The sequence below is a fragment of the Muscardinus avellanarius genome (genome assembly GCF_963383645.1).
Source record: "Muscardinus avellanarius genome assembly, chromosome: 8".
NCBI lineage: Eukaryota > Metazoa > Chordata > Mammalia > Rodentia > Gliridae > Muscardinus > Muscardinus avellanarius.
In genome coordinates, this window is record NC_137794.1 from 70915473 (window position 1) to 70935134 (window position 19662).

General features: G+C 39.1%; 1 protein-coding gene across 2 annotated transcripts in view; it reads right to left on the reverse strand.

Annotated features, from left to right (window-relative positions):
- Positions 1-6691: 6691 nt before the first annotated feature.
- Positions 6692-19662, reverse strand: part of ROS1 (ROS proto-oncogene 1, receptor tyrosine kinase) — a gene marked incomplete at both ends in the record, with an annotated part of 148486 nt that continues 135515 nt past the window's right edge. For both annotated transcript variants that reach the window (XM_080700734.1, XM_080700733.1), the window contains 2 exons: positions 6692-7002; positions 14432-14595. In XM_080700734.1, the coding sequence (XP_080556860.1) occupies positions 6692-7002; positions 14432-14595 (475 nt within the window). The remainder of the gene's footprint in view (positions 7003-14431; positions 14596-19662) is intronic.

Genomic DNA, 19662 nt, shown 5'->3' on the forward strand with positions numbered 1-19662 from the left:
AAGGGCTGGGGTGTAAATCAGAAGTCGAATGCCTCTGGGTTCAATCTCTAGTAACAAAACAACAAAAAAAAGCAAAAAAAAAAAAAAAGAAAATTACATTCTTCACTCATACTTTTTTTTAACGAGTAGGAAAAGGATCTAGGTAATTAGGCTCATACCCTAAGGAAAAACAGCTATGAAGTCATATTCATTTAGGATCAGAAAATTTTTCATAACTTTATACTTAACAGTCCCAAACTATTTAGTTAACAAAAACAATAATACAAGATAATACCATCTTCCATTAAAACTTGGGACTTGGGATCATTTGAGGTTAAGAATGGTAACAGTATAAATAGGACTGAAAACTTAGATTACTGTCATCTCCCCTTATCCTGGAGATATAAAATGTATTGAAAGTAAAAATAAATAAATAAACACACAGTGCTACACAGCTTTGATGTCCCCATGTGGCCAGATAATGTAGGCTTTGAGTCTTAAAGAGAAAATGGTAGAAAGTACAAATATCCCTGAATTTCCCTGTGTTCAGGACAGCAACAAGGGCAAGACAAGGGCTTAACAAATATATGTGGCTTGACATATATACTTTTTCAGATCATAAAGCTTCCAAATACATTTTAGTGTTATTTTGGGGTACATGTTTAAGTTTTATCTCTTCATTTATGAGACAGATGTCTAATTTGAACTAAATTATACAGTCTTATTCTTCTTGCTATATAAAGAAAAAAATCTAAAAATGACAGTAAAAATGCTTTGCATGTTGCTTTTGTTGTGTTGCTGTTTCCTGATCTATCTCTTGTACTTTCTTGTTCTTTATGTCTATATCAATGCTATGAATAAAATGAGAGCTACGGCCTCTCAGTTTCCAAGAGAATACAATTTTACACTCTGAAAATGGAGAAATGACAGCTGGGTGGAGCTGTGGACCCAATGGGTGCAGTGTAAGTTAGATTTTAGCCGTGATGGAATTTAACACCTGGCCTCAGAAGCCTTACCAAGAGAGGCACCACGATGATGCCTCAGGTGTCTAAATACTGACGTCAGCTCAGTGTCTCTACCCAGTGGTCTAAAATGTCTGGGCTTCTCACTCCTCTTAGTATATAGTTGTTGGAGTAAATGACCATTGTTCCCTGTGAAAGAATCATTACAGTACATACCTGCAGTGGCCCTGCCACTAGAACCAGCTCTAGTTGAAAGATAATCTGGGTTTAATGTGGTAATTTAGGCTTGAGATATGAACATTGGTTCTGATCTGGAAACTGAGTAAGGATGGTGATTTGTATTGGAATACCTGTGTTCACCCCCACTCCTCAATTTTTGCCTTTGTGATGGTTAATTTTGTGTGTCAACTTGACTCAATTAAAAGGGACCAGAAAGATGGTGAAGAATTATTTCTTGGTATGTCTGTGAGAGTGTCCCTGAAAAACATTGGTATTTGAATCAGGAAGCTCCATCCTCATCCAATGTGATGGACATTATGCTGCCAATGAAAAGAAAAAGTAGAGGGGGGAAAAGGTGAATCTCTCTCTCTCTCTCTCTCTCTCTCTCTCTCTCTCTCTCTCTCTCTCTCTCTCTCTCTCCTCTGTATGTGGAAATGAGTGTGAGTGTGTGTCCTAGACACTATCTTCTTCCCTTGAACATCAAAACTCCAGATCTTGGCTAGCTAACTCTGGATCTTGTACCAGAGCCTCCTCCCCAATTTCTCAAACCTATATGGCCTTGGAATTAGATTTACCTCATTGGCTCCTCTAGTTCTGAGGCCTTTAGACTTGGACTGAATCTGAATCAGGCTACCAATTTCCCTGGTTCTCTGGCTTGCAGATAGACTATTAAGGAACTTCATATTATCCATAATTTTGTGAGCCAATCCTACTAATAAATTTCCTTTCATCTGTCTAGCTTCCTATCCTTATATTCCTATTAGTTCTGTTTCTCTGGAGAACCCTCACTAATAAACTTTTACTGACTAGATGTTAAGGTCAGGATACTCATCTATTCTCTCCTAGGAAAATTTTACTTTATTAAACATAATTCTTTTATAGTACTAAGAATTGAGTCCAAGGATACTTTACCACTGAGTTTATTTATTTATTTATTTATTTATTTATTTATTTATCTATTTATTGGTGCTGGCGATGGAACCCAGAGGCATTCTGCCTCCAAGCTACACCCTCAGCCCGATTTTATTTCTTATTTGGAAACAGGGTATCACTAGGATACTAAGAGCCTTGCTCAGTTGCCAAGGTTGGGTTCAAACCTGTGATCCTCTTGTCTCAACCTCCCTAGTACTGGGATTGCAAGCATGTGCCACCATGCCCAACTTATTTTTCATTTTAAAACAGGGTCTCACTAAGTTGTCCAGGCTAGCCTCAAACTTGCAATCCTCCTGTCTCAGCCTTCCAAGTATCAGAATTACAGGAGTTCACCATGGTATCGGGCCAATCTTCACAACTTTACAGTCAAGGCCCTTTGGCTTCCTCTCCATGGTCATGGTGATGGGTTCCCAGGCTTCGGATGATCAGATGAAGCTATCTGGCCTCTATTATATTAAGCCTAAATCGTGCCTCTGGGTGTTAATGAGCCCAGTTTTGAGACCACCTCTCTTGCCATCAAATCTGGCATACATCGGAAGCCATCACTGAGCTTCTTCATGATGTTTAGAGAGGTTCCTCTTACTGATACATTCTTGATGACTTGCCTAATGGCATGTCTCAGAGTGGGGGGAGTTCTCTTATGGCCTTGCATAATACGCCCCTATCATCACTTACACTTCCTTTAGCCCCCCCCCCCTTTTTTTTCTTTCCTTTCCCTTCTTACAGAAAAGTAGCATTGTCCTGCACTCTCTTCAGACTTCCAAGCCACCATAGCCACAAGTTTGCCTCATCTCCATGTGTCTTTTCCAGGTAGTTAAATCTCATGTTCCTGGAAAGGCTCATATAGTGAATCCCCTCCCCTGGTCCAGTAACCTTCAGAACATAACCCCAGCATTATACCTCTGGTTCCCATCAGTGCATGTTAGCACCTGGTTAGCAATTTGTAATGTAATCTCCTTCCCCCTTTATCACACCCAGCATATCCTTGTCATACTGGGATTTAACTAGTTATCCATCTGGTAATCAGGAGGAAGTGGGTGCAGCTCCTGTTGTCAGCTCCAAGGCCTTCCTCTACAAAGAAAGTACTAGGTCTTACTTTAGAGAGGAGACTACCTGTACATGCTCTAGGGGGTGAGAGCATGTCTGATGAACCAAAATTCTTGTAACATCCATATAAATATTCATATCTTGTATTTCAGGATGGCAGGTTTTCTCAGCACACTCTCCTTGACAGAGTATTTAAATATCTGGTAAATATTACAACTAGTAAATGTTGAGTTTGCTCCTTGGATTTGTATGTCTTTTGTTTATTTATTTAGTGTGTCTACTTCCCCAACTACAGTGTTAGAATGTAACTTCCAGCAAGACAGAAACTTGACTTCATTCATTGCTCTATTCCCCGCACCTGTAATTGCTTGCTGCATAAAAGACATCAATAAATATTTGTTGAATGAGTAGATGGTGAATGAATGGCACAGATCTATAAGGGAGAAAAAAACCTGTAGTATATTAATCCTACAGGATGTTGTACCGCCATTAGAAACACTTACAAGGAATTTTCAATGATAGAGAAAGCATAAGTAAAAGAAACCAGGGGAAGTACATCCACAACTACTCCAGCCATAAAAATAAGCTCATATTGCAGCAAAGAAGCTGGAAGAACATTATTCAACATTAATTGAAACATTACATGGCACCCCATTAATATATACAATTTATGGTTTTATGTTTTCATTAAAATAAATAAGAAGCTGGAAGGAGAAATTAAAAGTTGGAAGAAAGTATCCTAAAATATTTTCAGTAGTGTTTAGAGGGTGGATTTTAGCCCCTTCATTTTTCTGGTTGCTTATGAAGGAGCTTGGAAAGGCTGGGCTCAGTCATCTGATTCAGGCATCCTATACCCCTGACTGATTGCAAAAAGGAAAGTTGGACAGGCTTCCTTTTACCAAGAAAAGAGTGTCAAAGAGAAGTCAAGGGCACCCTCTCATGAATCCTATATCTATAAAGATCATTCTGAGAATAAAATATGAATATGAGACAGGGAGAAACCAAAAACAACCAAATAAATTTTGTCTCCCTTACTGTAGGCACATAAACACTTCAAGGGATGGCAGAATATCAGGACTCATGTACATCTGATGTGAACCTAAAAACAGTGCCCCAGCTAAAACAATCTGTCTCTCTAGATCTCAGAAAATAATGCAGCATTGAAAAAATCCTCTTCAGTCCTTTGGCATTAGACCAATTTTCTGGGGTATCAGTAAGATTTATGATATCAATTTTTAGTGAATACATATTTAACAAATGCTATTTCAGCCTTGCCATTTTTCCTCTTGATTACAAGCTTTAATTTTTCCAGAGTAACTTCCAAATGTAGACTTACAATTAGAGAACTAACAAACCAATTACATTTCAGCCATTGTTTTTATATGTGACACATTTTATATGTGAGTGTAAGCCACTATCTTATTTTGCATTACATACTTCTACCAGTGCTATTCATTACAAATCATTAAAAAGACTTGCACTTATTTCTTAGCTGAAGCATGAGAATTTTATTGGCTGCTCCCCTGAGATAGATAGGAATTTTCTATTGTCCAAATTGTAATGCAAATATATTATACTGCAAATCCAATTCTTCTGTGCACTTCTGATCCCTTATTGCTTTCCAGAATAAATATGTGCAGCACTGTCAAAGTGAGAAACTCATTATAAGCAAGAGGAACGGACTCTGATGACTTAAAAGTCTTTATTAAAGGCTGTGAGGTAACAGAATCCCAAGAGGGCTTGAGAACCTGCCTCGGAGGCAACAGAGCAGGGAGCAATGGCTGGTCCAGCCTGACTACCCGGCTGCCAGAGCAGGCTTGCTCTGCTGGCCTTGGTCATTGGATGCCACTCCAGTACCACTGCCCTCTCTGTGCCAGCAGCCAGACCAAATGCACAGGCCAGAACTGGCGGGAAGACTCACTCTGGTCCCTGCTTCTTTGCAGTTCTAGCTCTCAATTAGAAGCCTGAGTGGGGGTCTGGGTATGAGGACCAGGTCACATGCCTGCTTTCTTGCTACAAGAGATGCTGGAGGAGCAAAGAGACCCCAGCACCATCCCCAATAGCAAAGATGCAGGAATTCTTCAATGCAGGAAAGGGCTTCATAGCCTGAGCTACCTAAAAGACTGATAGATGCCCATTAGGGTCCCCAGAGCAGAAAGAAAATATCCTTCCTTGTTCACAGGAATATGTGATGTGACAGAGAACTGTGAATTTTGGACCTGAACTTGGGGGTTGTTCACTCCAGATCTAATGCATTTACTTCTCTGCATTCACACTCAGTTAATAATCTGTGCTGCTTTCTCAGGTAGTAGGTGAATCAAAAGATTAAATAAGTTATACAAGGTGGAAGCAGATACATGGTCCCCTTCCACGGTAGCTTTTAGAAATTTTAAGATCAAATTACCTCACCTAGAAACATCTTGAATACAGCTACTAAATAGCACACCGAACAATTGCACTAGTGTTTCTGTTAGAGCAGATGGGAATTTGAGATTTAAATTGATAACTGCAAAAAAAAATTATTAGTTTCCAGGCAGAGTATTTCTTTGAAAAACTTTTTAAAATAATTCTCAGGTAGGTAATTATTGTTTGGTGAGTTGCTAAAAATTACACCGCTTTAATTAACATTGCATAATCACATATTTAAGAATAATTTGATTCTAGATATAATCTTAAGTATTTTATATATAAGATGTATATGGCAAATAAAAGCTATGTGTGCTTCTGTTAGAAACTCAAAGCCTTGTACATGTTAGATAAGTGCTCTAAAGACCACTGTGCTACATTCCCAGCCCCCAAACAATCTTTATATTAATTAGTTTCCATAATATCACACAAATTACAGGACAAACTTTATGCAACCAAAAGATCACAGAATGCTAAACTTTAGGACCTGAAAGATTTTCATGGTCTTCCTGTTTTCAATATGCCTCCAGCTGCTGCTATATAAGCCTCCAAAATACAAACTGTATTACAGTAGTGATGAAAAATAATGTCTATTTGGAGTGATAGCTTTCTAAATGAGTTCTCGTGTCACAGGTGCTGGTTCCTCTTGTATGTGCAGAGCACTTAACCATTTCTTCTCTTTGAGACTATCTGTAGTTCAGCTAGGCCTTCAGCAGTCTTCCTAGCTCCCTCCTTTGGGCCCTTGAACAGATCTGTTTCTGTCTTTAAACATCTGTCCAAGATATTTCAATTACAGCCCAGATGAAGACTGGGGAGTGGTCTAAGGGACTGCATAAGAGTTGGCACTGTTTTGCTGAGTGAGTGTGTGTGTGTGTGTGTGTGTGTGTGTGTGTGTGTGTGTGTGTTTTGTCACACTGTTCTATCCATGTGTGTGTGGTAGTTCACCTCATTATTACACTGAAGGTTAGGTCATTAGCATGGAGTTTGCTACAGATGAAACCAAATGGCTCTCAAAGCCAAGATTAGAACTCAGAGACCTCACCGCGTTGAGTCAGTAACAGACCACCACCCCGTCTATCACTTTTTCCTTCAGTAACTACCTAATGGGAGTGTTTTCACAATTCTGTGTTTCCCAAGTCCTGCAATTAATCAGACCCGTCTCCATATCCACTGTGAGCGAGACAGGCATAGTTGAGGCCTGCGGGCTTGCCAGGAGGGCAGAAAGCCACTTGTTTTTCTTGGCAGAAATCTTTGTCTGCATGTGGTTCCTTCTCTTCTTTCCTCAGGCCACAAGATTCGGATTCCTTGGGGCATACAGGACCCTCCAAATTTTCTTCACCTTGGCTGCATTCTGTGGCAAGTACCATATAGTTTAACCCTTCTTGGTTCTTGGTTTCCATTAGAGCAACTGGCATAATGTCATCTGAATTCAAGCTAATTATATTGCCATCTTCACCTGTGAAAAATAATGGATGTTATTTTAGCACTTATTTAATCCCCTGCACTTGTACCAATATGCAGACTGCATGAGAAAGACTACAGCACGAACTTTCTGTATTTGTTCAGCAAATATTTATGAAGACCACTAAGGCTGGAAAGACCAAAATAAAAAAGATATGCTCCCAGTTCTTGAAGCAACTTCAGTCTTGTAGGGAAGCAGATACATTCCTATAGAAGTCACAGGCTCCTAGCTGGGCGTGGTGACACACGCTTGTTATCCCAGTACTGGGGGGATTGAGACAGGAGGATCACAAGTTCGTGGCCAGCGTCAGCTACTTAGTGAGACCCTGTTTCAAAATAAGGACTAAAACACTGGGCTGGGAGTGTAGAGGTAGAATGTCCCTGCATTCAATCCCCAGTACCAAAAACAAAAACAAGAAGTCACAGGCTCTTTAAAAGAAAGGACTATATAAAATACTCTGAGAGCACAGAGGCAACCAACTGTGCCTTAACAGAACAGGTCGTGCCTTTGTGCCAAAAATCAGGCAGCCCCCTGGTTTGTCTAAAATATTTACCCTTTCATCCAACCACCATACCTAAAATATCTACCTTAAAAATATTCCTTTAGACTTAGTAATTTACTTATTAAGATAATCTTTACTGAACTCTTACTACATGCCAGGTGATATTCTAGCTATTGATGATACAAAATTGTTGCTCTTTGGAGTTTACATTCTAATGGGGAGAGACAGACAACAGAGTACCCGACAGCTAAGGGGCAAGAGAAAAATGGTGGTCAAAAGGGGCTGCTATTTTAGATGGAATGCTAGTAAAGTGCTCCTTCATGAGGTGACATTCTAGCAGAGACCCAGATGAAGCGAGGGAATCCGCCATGTGACTTCAAGGGAGGAAGAAGGGCAAGAGGCAGGGTACAGAGGAAGGAGCATGCTGGGTGTGGATTGAGGAATAGCCAGGGAGCCAACATGGCTGGTCCCCATCAGCCATCCCCCAGGGACAAGTATGCTATGAAACCCTTAACACTGCTGACAAGTAAAAGTAGCAGGTTTATGACCTCAGAGAGAATGGATACAAACCTAGCAAGTTTTGTTTTGTTTTGTACCTCGGGCTACACTCCCAGACCTATGTCATACTTTTTTATTTTTGGAAACAGGGTCTCTTAAGCCAGCACAGCTGGCTTCGAACCTGCGCGATCCTCCTGTCTCTGCCTCCCAAGCGCGGGGATTACAAGCGTGCGATGGCAGAGTTCAAACAGAAGGAAAGTCACATTAAACATTTTAATAATTATTATGGTGATTGTTGATGTCGCTAACCCTTTTAGAGCCCTTAGTATATACCAAGCACTATTCTAAGCCATATGCATATGTTAACTCAGTCTTCTCCTATCAGTTACGTTCCTTAACAGATGAGGGCAGAGTTTCCCTGCTGCGTGAGGAGGGGCCATGGGGTCAGAGTACCCCTCCAGACTGGACACCTATGCACAGTGGGGCATGGTGGGAAGACAGCCAGTAGGTGACCACTGCGCAGTTGTGCTCACATTACTTTGTTTTTGCCTACTTAATATTCAGTCCCAAGTTCTTTTTTGTGGTACTAAGGTTGGAACACAGAGACATTCTACCTTAGCATTATACCCCTAGACCAATATTATCTCTTATTTGGAAACAAGGTCTCACTAGGTTGATGAGAGCCTCACTACTCCTAGCTCAGTCTCCCAAGTACTGGGATTACAGGTGTGTGCCACCATGTCCAGCTAAGTCCCAATTTCTTGATTCTGCAAACATAATAAATACCCAAATATTATTCCAAAGGTATTTTAAGTAATACATTTGTTGCTCAATTTAAGTTTTATAGGTCTTCCACATCTGAGACAATAGGGGAAAAACAGATTAAAGGCTGACATTCTTATATACAGGAACCTGATAGCAGAGCCTCTGAAACAGTTAACAAAATTCTTTGAAATCAAAAAGCTAAAGCCAGGTATGGTGGGACACACTTGTAATTCCAATTCCATGACTTGGGAGACTAAGGAGGAACGCAGGTTCAAGACCAGCCTCAAAAACTTAGTGACACCCTGTTTCAAAGTAAAACTAAATAAAATAAAATAGATCTGGATATATAGTTCAGAAGTAGAGAGCCCCTGGCTAAATCTCTACTACCATAAAAAACCCTAAACATCAAAACATATATGAGGAAATTGAGTGGTTTTTTTTCTTTTTACCAATTTTTTTCCCAATCTCTAGGTGCCTGAGTGAGACTTATGATCAGAAGTATTTCTGTCTTTTTCTAAAGCACCATATTTTTAAAGCCAGATACATTTCAGTAGACAAATGACAGCCCTTCCTTTTCTCCTCAGCACCCTTCCAGCATGAGAACATCCTAACATGTACCTCTAACAGAAACACTTGCCTTCTGCACCTAACCCTGATGTGAACCCTGGTTTAGTTGATTTAGAGTAAATTTAAATTGAAATATGGGAAAAATAAAATAATTTCAAAGGATTAAGGGATATTGTATCTGTTTTTTCCTGGTGGAATAGTGGATCTACCTATATTTCGGGTTCCACGCCTGAACCACAAAGCTTATGTTATTATATAAGTATGTGAACTTCATCCCTGCTCTGTATCGTGAGATGTGTATTTCTTTTGCAGATCCCCCACACTGCAAAACAGCAAGGCGGCAAAGCCACAGGCTTGTGGGCTCTTTGACATCATCTCATTTTCCTCTTCATTGTTCAAAAGTCATTACAGCATGTTTTTTTATTTTATTTATTTTATTATTTTATTATTTTTTATATTTATTTTATATTTATTATTATTTTATTTATTTTATTTTATTTATTTTATTTATTTTTCTTATATGGCACTATGAATTGAACCCAGGGACATTCTACCTCTGAGTATACCCCAGCCCTTTTTTATATTTTTTTAAACAGGGTCTCACTATGAGAGTCTCATGATTTTTTTTTTTTTTTTTTTTTTTGGTGGTGGTACTGGGGTTCCTGGAAACCCTTCTACCTCCAGGCTACATTCCCAGACCTATTTTTTATTTTTGGAAACAGGGTCTCTTAAGCCAGCGCAGCTAGCTTCGAACTTGCGCGATCCTCCTGTCTCCGCCTCCCAAGCGTGGGGATTACAAGTGTGCACCACCACGCCCGGCCGAGTCTCATGATTTTACCAAGGCTGTCCTTAAACCTGTCATCTTTCTGTTTCAACCTCCCAAGTACTGGAATTATAGGTGTGCACAACCACGCTTGCCTATTGTAACCTATTTCAAATCAAATCACATGAAGAGTCAGATAGTATAAAATATCTCCCCTATAGAAGTAACTCCCTCAGATGCCAAGTTTGATTAGTGCCTCAAACTGGATACTTGTGAAAGGATCCGACTGTTGTGTTTACTACCAGTATATACTAATAGCCATTGAGAAATTCTTAATAGCTTGCTAGATGTGAAAATAGCCATAAAAATATCAGCTGGGCATGGTGGCGCATGCCCGTAATTCAAGCACTTAGTTTTTTTTTTATTTCGTTTTTGTCGTACTGGGGATTGAAACGTGGGCCTCACACATGCTAGGCAAGTGTCCTGCAACTGAGCTTTATCCCCAGCCCAATAATCTAAGTACTGAGAGACTGAGATAGAAGGATCACAGGTTCAAGAATAGGCACAGCAATGTAGTGAGACTTTCAGAAAACTAGTGAGACTCTGTTTCAAAATAAAAAGTAAAAAAGGGCTGGGGTGTAGTGTAACTTGGAAGTAGAATGCCCCGGGCTCAATCCTAAATATCACACACACACACACACACACACACACACACACACACACACACACACATAATTTTAAACCAGGCATGGTGGCTCACGCTTGTTATCCCAGCATTTGAGAGGCTGAACCTGGAGGTTCGTGGTTTACGGACAGCCTCAGCTACTTAGTGAGGTCCTTGCAACTCTGTGAGACCCTGTTTCAAAATAAAGAATAAAAAAGTAGGGCTGGGAGTGTAGCTCGGAGATGGAGGTAGAATGCCCTTGGGTTCCATCCCCAGTACTGAAAAAAAAAAAGAAAAAAAAAAGGTTAGGAAGAAATAAGATATTTAATTGGTCCAGGTGACTATGGAAATTAAGATGTTCTTAAAGGACTTAAGGAAATTAAGTTATAGGAAAGTGTAGAAGTTCAACAAAAACTTAACATCTATTACATAAATCTGCCCATTCTCATTATCAGCTACTTCACTGCCATACCTTAACCCATTAAATAGTAAATTGAAAAACTACTAACAGATGATTTTAATTTTTTTCTTGTGTTTTCGAAAAACTATCTTTTATATGAGGCAAATAAATTATTTTTGCAGATTCTGCTACTATGTATCACAGAAAAACCATTAGCTAGCTACTGCATTGGTTTGTACTACTTAAAGCAATATTTAGTAACTTGACCCTGGAAAGTTTTCAACAATTAATATATCTTCTTGTTAAATAAAAAGCTTAGGAGGGACAGTGGTTATTGGGGAATTGTTTATTTTTGTTTAAAATTATTTAATATCCCACAAGTCAAATCTTAAGGCAGATATCCTGAACAAAGACAACATGCACTCAGCAAACCCTTTAATAGGGAAATATTAAAATAAAGGCTTCCGAGTAAGACAGGGTATTTACAGACGAGACATATGCCGGCCGACTGGCTATGTTTAGAACAGCAGAGGAGCACTTAGATTTGTTTCCTGTGGAACTCTCTGGGACTGATGAGGTGATGTTTACACAAAAGTTTGGATGAAGTCACTGGGATATTTTTACTAGATGCCCAGATATGTTACTAATCTTCTCTCTCTATCCCTTCTCTACTCCATTAGGTCAGTAGGACCATAGCATAGGCATGGTTTTATTGCTCCCTGTAATCCTAAGAAACTTTATTTCTTTTTTTTTAAAAAAAAGTCTTTCTAGTGGCTTTTAATCTTCTTATTTATATCCCACTATGAATGAAAATACTTTGTTGCTTTACTAAATATGCTGACTAGTCCACAAAGCAACAAGCTATTATCAAGCATATTCTCTATTATTTTAAAAAAAAGCAATTAAGTCTAGGCTTGCCTTGCAGGAACTGTTCCACTATTTCTATTCTTTACAAACATTTCAAACTCTATTTCATTTGATTTCTTCCCTTCCTGCCTTATTTGTTCACACTCTCCATTATTACACTTTTAGTGATTTTCATTCATTTCTTTTTTGGTACTGAGGATTGAACCCAGGACATTCTACATCTGAGCTACACCCCCAGCCCTATTTTATTTTTATTTTTATTTTGAAACAGGATCTCACTAGGTTGATGAGAATCTCACTACTTGCTGAGGCTGTCCTCAAACCTGTGATTCTCCTGTCTCAACCTCCCAAGTACTGGTATTACAAGCATGCACCAACACACCTGACTGTGATTTCCATTCTTTATCTTCAGGATTTACATTCATTGCAAATAATGGAATGATGTTTTTTTTTTCTTTCACTGAAGTTATACCCTTTTCATTGCCCAGAATTGCTTGTTTCTGTCAAAATTATCATAATTGGAATATAATATTCCCTGTTACTCTTCCTACATCATTACATTTAGAATCTTAATTCCTTTTGCCAATAGCTTGGCAACTAAATAAAGTTGTATAACAGGATGAAATGGCATATCTTTTTTAGCAGGCTATGGTTAATAAGCCATTCATAATACATAGCTGTATAGCACAGTATTAATAACAGAACTGGGAAGAAGGGGGCAATTTCTTTCCACAACTATGGCTCTGTGAAGGCAAAAACAAAGGCTCAAGAATAGATCCAACCCAGTGCCATCTCAGCCAGGTAATCATAGACAAGTTGATAATCCTCATTTTTCTCATCTGTAGAATGGTGATGCTAATACTCCCCAGGGCCACTGGGGGTATCTGATGAGTTACCTTACATAGCACAGTGAGAGCACATAAAATGTGCTAGCTAAGATTGTAAATAAAAGCCTTCCACAAAAAAAAAAAAAAAAATGATCTTGTTCAGCCAGGTGTGGTGGTGCACGCTTGTAATCTCAGTACTTGGGAGGCTGAGACAGGAGGATCGCAGTTCGTGGCCAGCCTCAGCTACTTAGTGAGGCACTCTGCAACTCAGTGAGACTCTGTTTCAAAATAAAGAATAAAAATATGGCTGGCGTGTAGCTTGAACATAGAATGCCCCTGGGTTCAATTTCCCAGTGCCTCAAAAAAGAAAAAATGCTCTTGTTCTGCATATTTAGCATGAGCACCATTCATTACTGGTCTCCGACTGGTGAGCTAAGTGATACAACACAGTGCGAAAGTCTTCTCATGGACCTCCAAGGGTCTGCAGAAACTCTTGGTAGAACCTAAGAGAAAACTGCTTATGGCAGCCTCTGTGATTTTTATGAAATGCCTGTGTGTGTGTGTGTGTGTGTGTGTGTGTGTGGTGCTGGGGGTGGAATCCAGGGGCTTTTCTACCTCCGGGCTATACTCCCAGACCTATTTTTATATTTTATTTGGAAACAGGGTCTCACTAAGTTGCTGAGAGCCTCACTAACTAGCTGAGGCTGGCTTCGAACCTGTGCGATCCTCCTGTCTCAGCCTCCCAAGCGCGGGGATACAAGCTTGCGCCACCACACCTGGCTATGAAATGCCTTTAACACATTGGAAGGAAAGGATTCCATGAGCAAAAAGCTAAATTTTAAAAGACACTACAAGTCAACTACACAATCCATGTAAACCCTGGAAGACTGTCTGTCTGCAGCATGTGCCTGCTCCTTTATGAGCTACTCTCCTTTGGGTTTCCATGGCAATGCACCCTTATGGCTTTTACCTTCCCTTTCTGGCTTTTCCTCTCCATACCCACCATTTTCCTTTGTTAGTCCCTGAAATTCTTGTATACCAAACAATACACATTTTGCAGGAAAACAAACAAGTAAAAAGATATTCATTAAAGTAATTAGAATGGTTACTTGGTTGTGGGAGAGAGGAAGTGGGACAGGACAGAAATACAGGGACAAAAGGACTAAACAAATAAACAGAATAAAAAAGAAGCCCCACAATGGCCAGTGATGATAATGTACCATAAATGGAGAGTCTATAATTAACTCAACTCTCCTTTTGAGGTCCAAACCAGCACATAGTAAGCAAGAGGAGGTGAAGAGACCTCATGAAAATATAGCTGAGCATATTAATTCTCTTCCTTGCTATCTTACATTATAAATCCAGAGGTAATAGCATTGTCCTTTTTAAATACTTAATATACCAGTACAAAATAGTTTTCAATGAGGAATACAATAAATAACTATGATGAAATGCTGCCAGCATATTATTCTTCTTACCTGCTCTGAAATGCCTCTTATGTATATTTCATTTTAAAATTGTTCAGCTCGTATGGGGAGAAAACTAGAAAGTGCTAGAGAATCAGACTTGCCTTCAAAGCCTTTGTTGACGACTCCAGTGGAATTTGCCTCATATTTGCACTGAGAAATACTATTTAAGGAGAAATTTCTGAATAACTGAAGCTGGTCTTGAATTTTCTGGAAAGTAGGCCTTTGGTCAGGTTCTTGAGCCCAGCATTGGTTCATTAAATTCCATCTAAATATATAAAGATAAGAATACAGATGATAATTGTATATGATTATTGATGACCCAGGTAAGGTCACTGTAGAAGTAAAAAGCTGAGTTATTTTCAATTTTCCATAATTAATATAAATGAACAGAGCACATGCTTTGGTTTTGAATGCCTTGCAGTATTACCACCTTCAATAGATGATACACCTTTCTTTCAAAAATCTGACATTATTTCAACAGTTATTAATCTAAGCAAATAGCTAAAATGATGATTGGAAATGTCTACTCGACACAACCAGAAATAACAGCAAGAGTTTAAAGAGAAAGCCTACAGAATGGGAGATTTTTGCCAGCTACCCTTCTGATACAGGACTAATATCTAGAATATACAAAGAACCTAAAAGAATTAATACTAAAAATAACCTAATCAAGAAATGGGCCACTGGATTGAATAGATATTCCAAAAAAGAAGAGATACAATGGCCAATAGATACATAAAAAATGTTCAACATCATTAGCAATCAGGAAAATGCAAATCAAAACTACACTGAGATTCCATCTAACACCAATCTGAATGCCAATCATCAAGAAGTCAAAAAACAATAATTCTTGGTAAGTGTGTGGGGAAATAGGAACTCTTCTACGCTGTTGGTGGGATTGCAACTAGTCGCTATGGAGATGAGTGTGGAGAGTCCTCAGAAAACTGGAAATGGACCTACCATATGATCTGGCTATACCACTCCTGGGTATCTTTCCCAAAGGGATTGAAATCAGAGAACTACAGTAATATATGTGTATCCATGTTCATAGAAGCACAATTTAAAATAACCTAATTATAGAACCAACTTAAGGTGGCTATCAATAGATTAATGAATTACAAAATTATGGAATACACATGCAATGGAATTCTACTCAGCAATAAAGAACAAAATTATGTCATTTGCAAGAAAATGTAAAGACCTGGAGAACATTATGTTAAGACTAGCCATTCCCAGAAAGTGAAGGGTCATGTTTTCTCTAATATGTGCAAGCTAGGTGGTAATTGGAATACCAGAGGGATTCAGATATGGAGGAGGAACCTCAGTGGAGCCAGGTAGGTGGTGTAAGGGAAGGGAAAGGAGACGAATGAGGTTCATTAATGGAAATACCATCATCAACTATGTCTACATATGTAAAAATATTGATGTCAGTTTCAGTACTTTGTATTGGGAAGGGGGGAAAATGGGAAGGTGGGGGCCACCAAGTGCTATGTACATGTATGTCACTGTCAACATGATTGCACCATTAAAAGTATATTTAAAAATTATCAAAGAAGTTGAGATTTGAATGTCTTTATATAGAGACATTGATTTGTAGAAACATCTAAGATTTGGCCCAGGCCACACAGATATTTAGTGGCAGAAACAAGAGGTGAAAACTAGATTTGGTTCCAGATCTTTTATTATTCATTATACTGTCGGAACAGTTAAGAGGCTCAGTTCTCCCAGATATTCAGAGTTAGTTGATTAAAGATTACCTTTTGCCTAAATGTTGTCTAAGAAATGTGTGTGGGCCACTCTTAGTCAGTCCTCATTCATTCACTTAGCAAAGACTTACAGGGGGGAGGGAAGCAACAGTGTTGCTCCTGTTCCTGTGCATGAGAGTGACAAAATCCATCATACTGTGACTGTGACTCAGGTGAGCAGGGGGGAAGGGTTCCCTTTTATATTGTCTGCATCTAATTAGATCTTTTCAGAATCTCCACCTAGCAGATTAACTTCACTAATACAGTGCAATTTATAACCGAGTCCAATTCACTGTTTGAAATTATCTTTTTAGGCAGTGGTCAGACTTTTCTGAATAATAACTCAGTCTCTATTATTTCCTGGCCACCACCTCTGTCCTCCTTTCCAAGACGGTATCAGGATATATGTCAGATAAGAGGGTTATGTGATATGTGGGGACACAGTTAAGGGTCTTTTGAACCCCGCTGAGCTCTCCTGATCCTGCCTAATCTCAGTGACTGAACTAGATTCCAATGAGGAATGATTGGAGTGATTGGTCTGGTCCACCCTGTAGGCATCTGCTGCTACCACATTCATGGACTCTACCTACTTTTTTGATCCATCCCCACTGAACCAGTCCTCCCTTACATCTCTCTAGCTGGAGGCTTCCCTGTGACTCTCTCATGTCTTGTGGCTATTAACAAGGTCCAGTAAATTGACATCTATTTCTGTTATATGCCTACAAGATGCTTCTTGGCAGAATCTCTAATTCTCAACAACACATTCCCATTCTATAAAGGAAACAAAGGAAGTTTGGAAGTATAGCCAGACCATCTCTCTGTAGACATACCATTCTACCTTTTTTGTGTGTGTATGGTACTGGGGTTCCTGGAAGCCCTTCTACATCCGGGCTACACTCCCAGACCTATTTTTTTATTTTTATTTGGAAACAGGGTCTCTTAAGCCAGCGTGACTGGCTTCGAACCTGCGCGATCCTCCTGTCTCTGCCTCCCAAGCGCGGGGATTACAAGCGTGCGCCACCATGCCTGGCGTCAATTCTACCTTTTTAATAATGCTTGGTCTTCCTATATCAAAGCATATAGTCTTGTTATATACTCCCAAGCTGGAAGGTAGTGGGGCAGGTGCTGCACACCTATGGGGTTCCCCACATAATCAAACTGAAGCTGCAGAGGAGAACCCAGGACCTAGGTATCCAACACACCTTTATCTTCCTACCTCTATCTATGAAGGAGAGACATTACTACTCATTCCTCTTTATTGTAATATCCTTATATAAGATAATATATAATAGTCAGCCAAACCTTAATAAACTAACAAGGAGCTAATGGACCCTAGAACTTTTTTCTACACATGGCTTTCAAATCTACTAACTTACTAAAATGATCACTTGCCTACTCTTTTTTATTTTTTCTGGAGCTATAAAGTGGATTGGGGGCAGAAAGAGAACCTGATATATAAACATAAATTGAGAGGTATTTTAAAATATTAGTACTATCATATCAACAGAAAAATAAACAATTTAAGTTATGCTAAATTCTTTAAAAAGTACTATAGAAAATGAACATGAGTTCTAATAGAGGTGGAACATTTTTGGTACGTTGCTCACAGAAGGCCCCTTTGCAGAGATGACATTTAAGCCCATGAACCTAGTAGGAAAATAAGATGCTAGTCATGGGAATAGGGTGTGGATAGGAGTCAGGGAGCACACTAGAAGAGGGAAAAGCATGTGTAAAGTCCTAAATTTGGAAAGAGCTTGGCACATATTAGAATCTGAAATAAAGCCAGTGTCACTGAAGTGCAGTCTTTGGGGGAGAGGATGAGATGAGATCAGAAGAGGAGGCAAGATCATGCGGGTCTCACAGGCCAGGCGAGGAGCTGGATTTTATGACACTGCAGAGGGACGCTGCTGAAGGTCTTAAAGCAGGCATGCCTGTCATGTTTAAAGGCTCACTCTAGCTGCTAGATGGGCAATGGGCTGTCGAGGAGCAAGTTGGAAGCTATTAAAGAAGACTTGGTGAGAGATTAAGGGGGTTGGACTCAAGTAATGAAAATAGAGCTAAAATCAGATTATGCTCAATCACCAGGTGACAATGACACAGAAATCATTATAGGCATTGTACTAAAAATAGCTAGTATCTACATCACTATGATGTGTGATTTCAATACACCAATAAATTATTTAAAATAATAAAATAGGTAGTATCTCTTTAGGGATTATAATGCAATCTTCAATCCCTTAAGTGTGGCAAACAGATTCCACTTTTATTTCTTTCAGCTCCTGACAAGCATCTCGGAGCTGAGTTAGTATCAAATATCAAAGCATTGTACAGAAACCTAATACTGGATGGTTTTCTATGTATCGATCTGATGACTTTTTATATGTAACATTATGAGGAACTTACAATCTGACTATAGAATATCAAATTTGGCTCTGTGTTTAAAAAATAGAATCATAGCTGAAAAATAACTGAGACAACCTAATCAATTATGTGTTTTTTTATAACCTGTGCCACTTAGAAACAAGGACATTATACAGATCACAATCAAGGATCATTAGACTCTAAGATAAGATATTAAAATGAATAACAAAAGGGACTCCAGATAATGGAGGATAAATCTCTGGAGCCAGAGAGGTGGTCTAAGGGTAGGGGAGGAGGAACAGTGAGCTTCACTAATGGAAATACTACCATCAACTATGTGTATACATCTAAAAGTACTAATATCAGCCTCAATACTCTGTATTGGGAGGTAGGAAATGAGGAGGTGGGTGCCACCAAGTACTGTGTACATGTATGTTATTGTCAATATGATTTACACTATGATATGAAGTTATAAAGCACCAATTAAAGCACATTATAAAAATAAATCAATATCAAATCATGGAGTTTAAACCAAGAATTATAGGCTTCTGATGACTACTCTAAAGGTTTTTTTTAAGAGTTGGGAAGAGAAAGCAAAGTACTATAATTCTTTACAGGAAGAATTTTTTTGTGTGATACTGGGGTTTCTGGAAACCCTTTTACCTCCAGGCTACACTCCCAGACCTATTATATATATAATTTTTTTTTTGAAACAGGGTCTCTTAAGCCAGCGAGGCTGGCTTCGAACCTGCGCAATCCTTCTGTCTCCGCCACCCAAGCGCTGGGATTACGAGCCTGTGTCACCATGCCCGGCTATAGGAAGCATTTTTGACAAAGTTATGATTCAAAGATATTGCCAAGGCACAGACAAAAATATTTTAAGACTTGATGTATTTAAATTCTAAGGTTTTTACTTATTTATAAACAGCTTCACACTACAAAATATTTAACATAACTAACAGAAGTTATTTAGATGAGAGAAAAAAAGAAAGCCAGGCATGGTGGCACACACTTGTAATCCCAGTTCCTGGGAGGCTGAGACAGGAGAATCTTGGTTTGTGGCCAACCTCAGCAACTTGTGAGGCCCTCTGCAAGTTAGTGACACCTGTTTCAAAATAAATAGTAAATTTTTTTTAAAAAAGAGGGCTGGGGTGTAGCTCAGAGGTAGAATGCTCCTGGGTCCAATCCCCAGTACTGAGAAAGAAGGAAAAAAGGAAGGAAGGAAA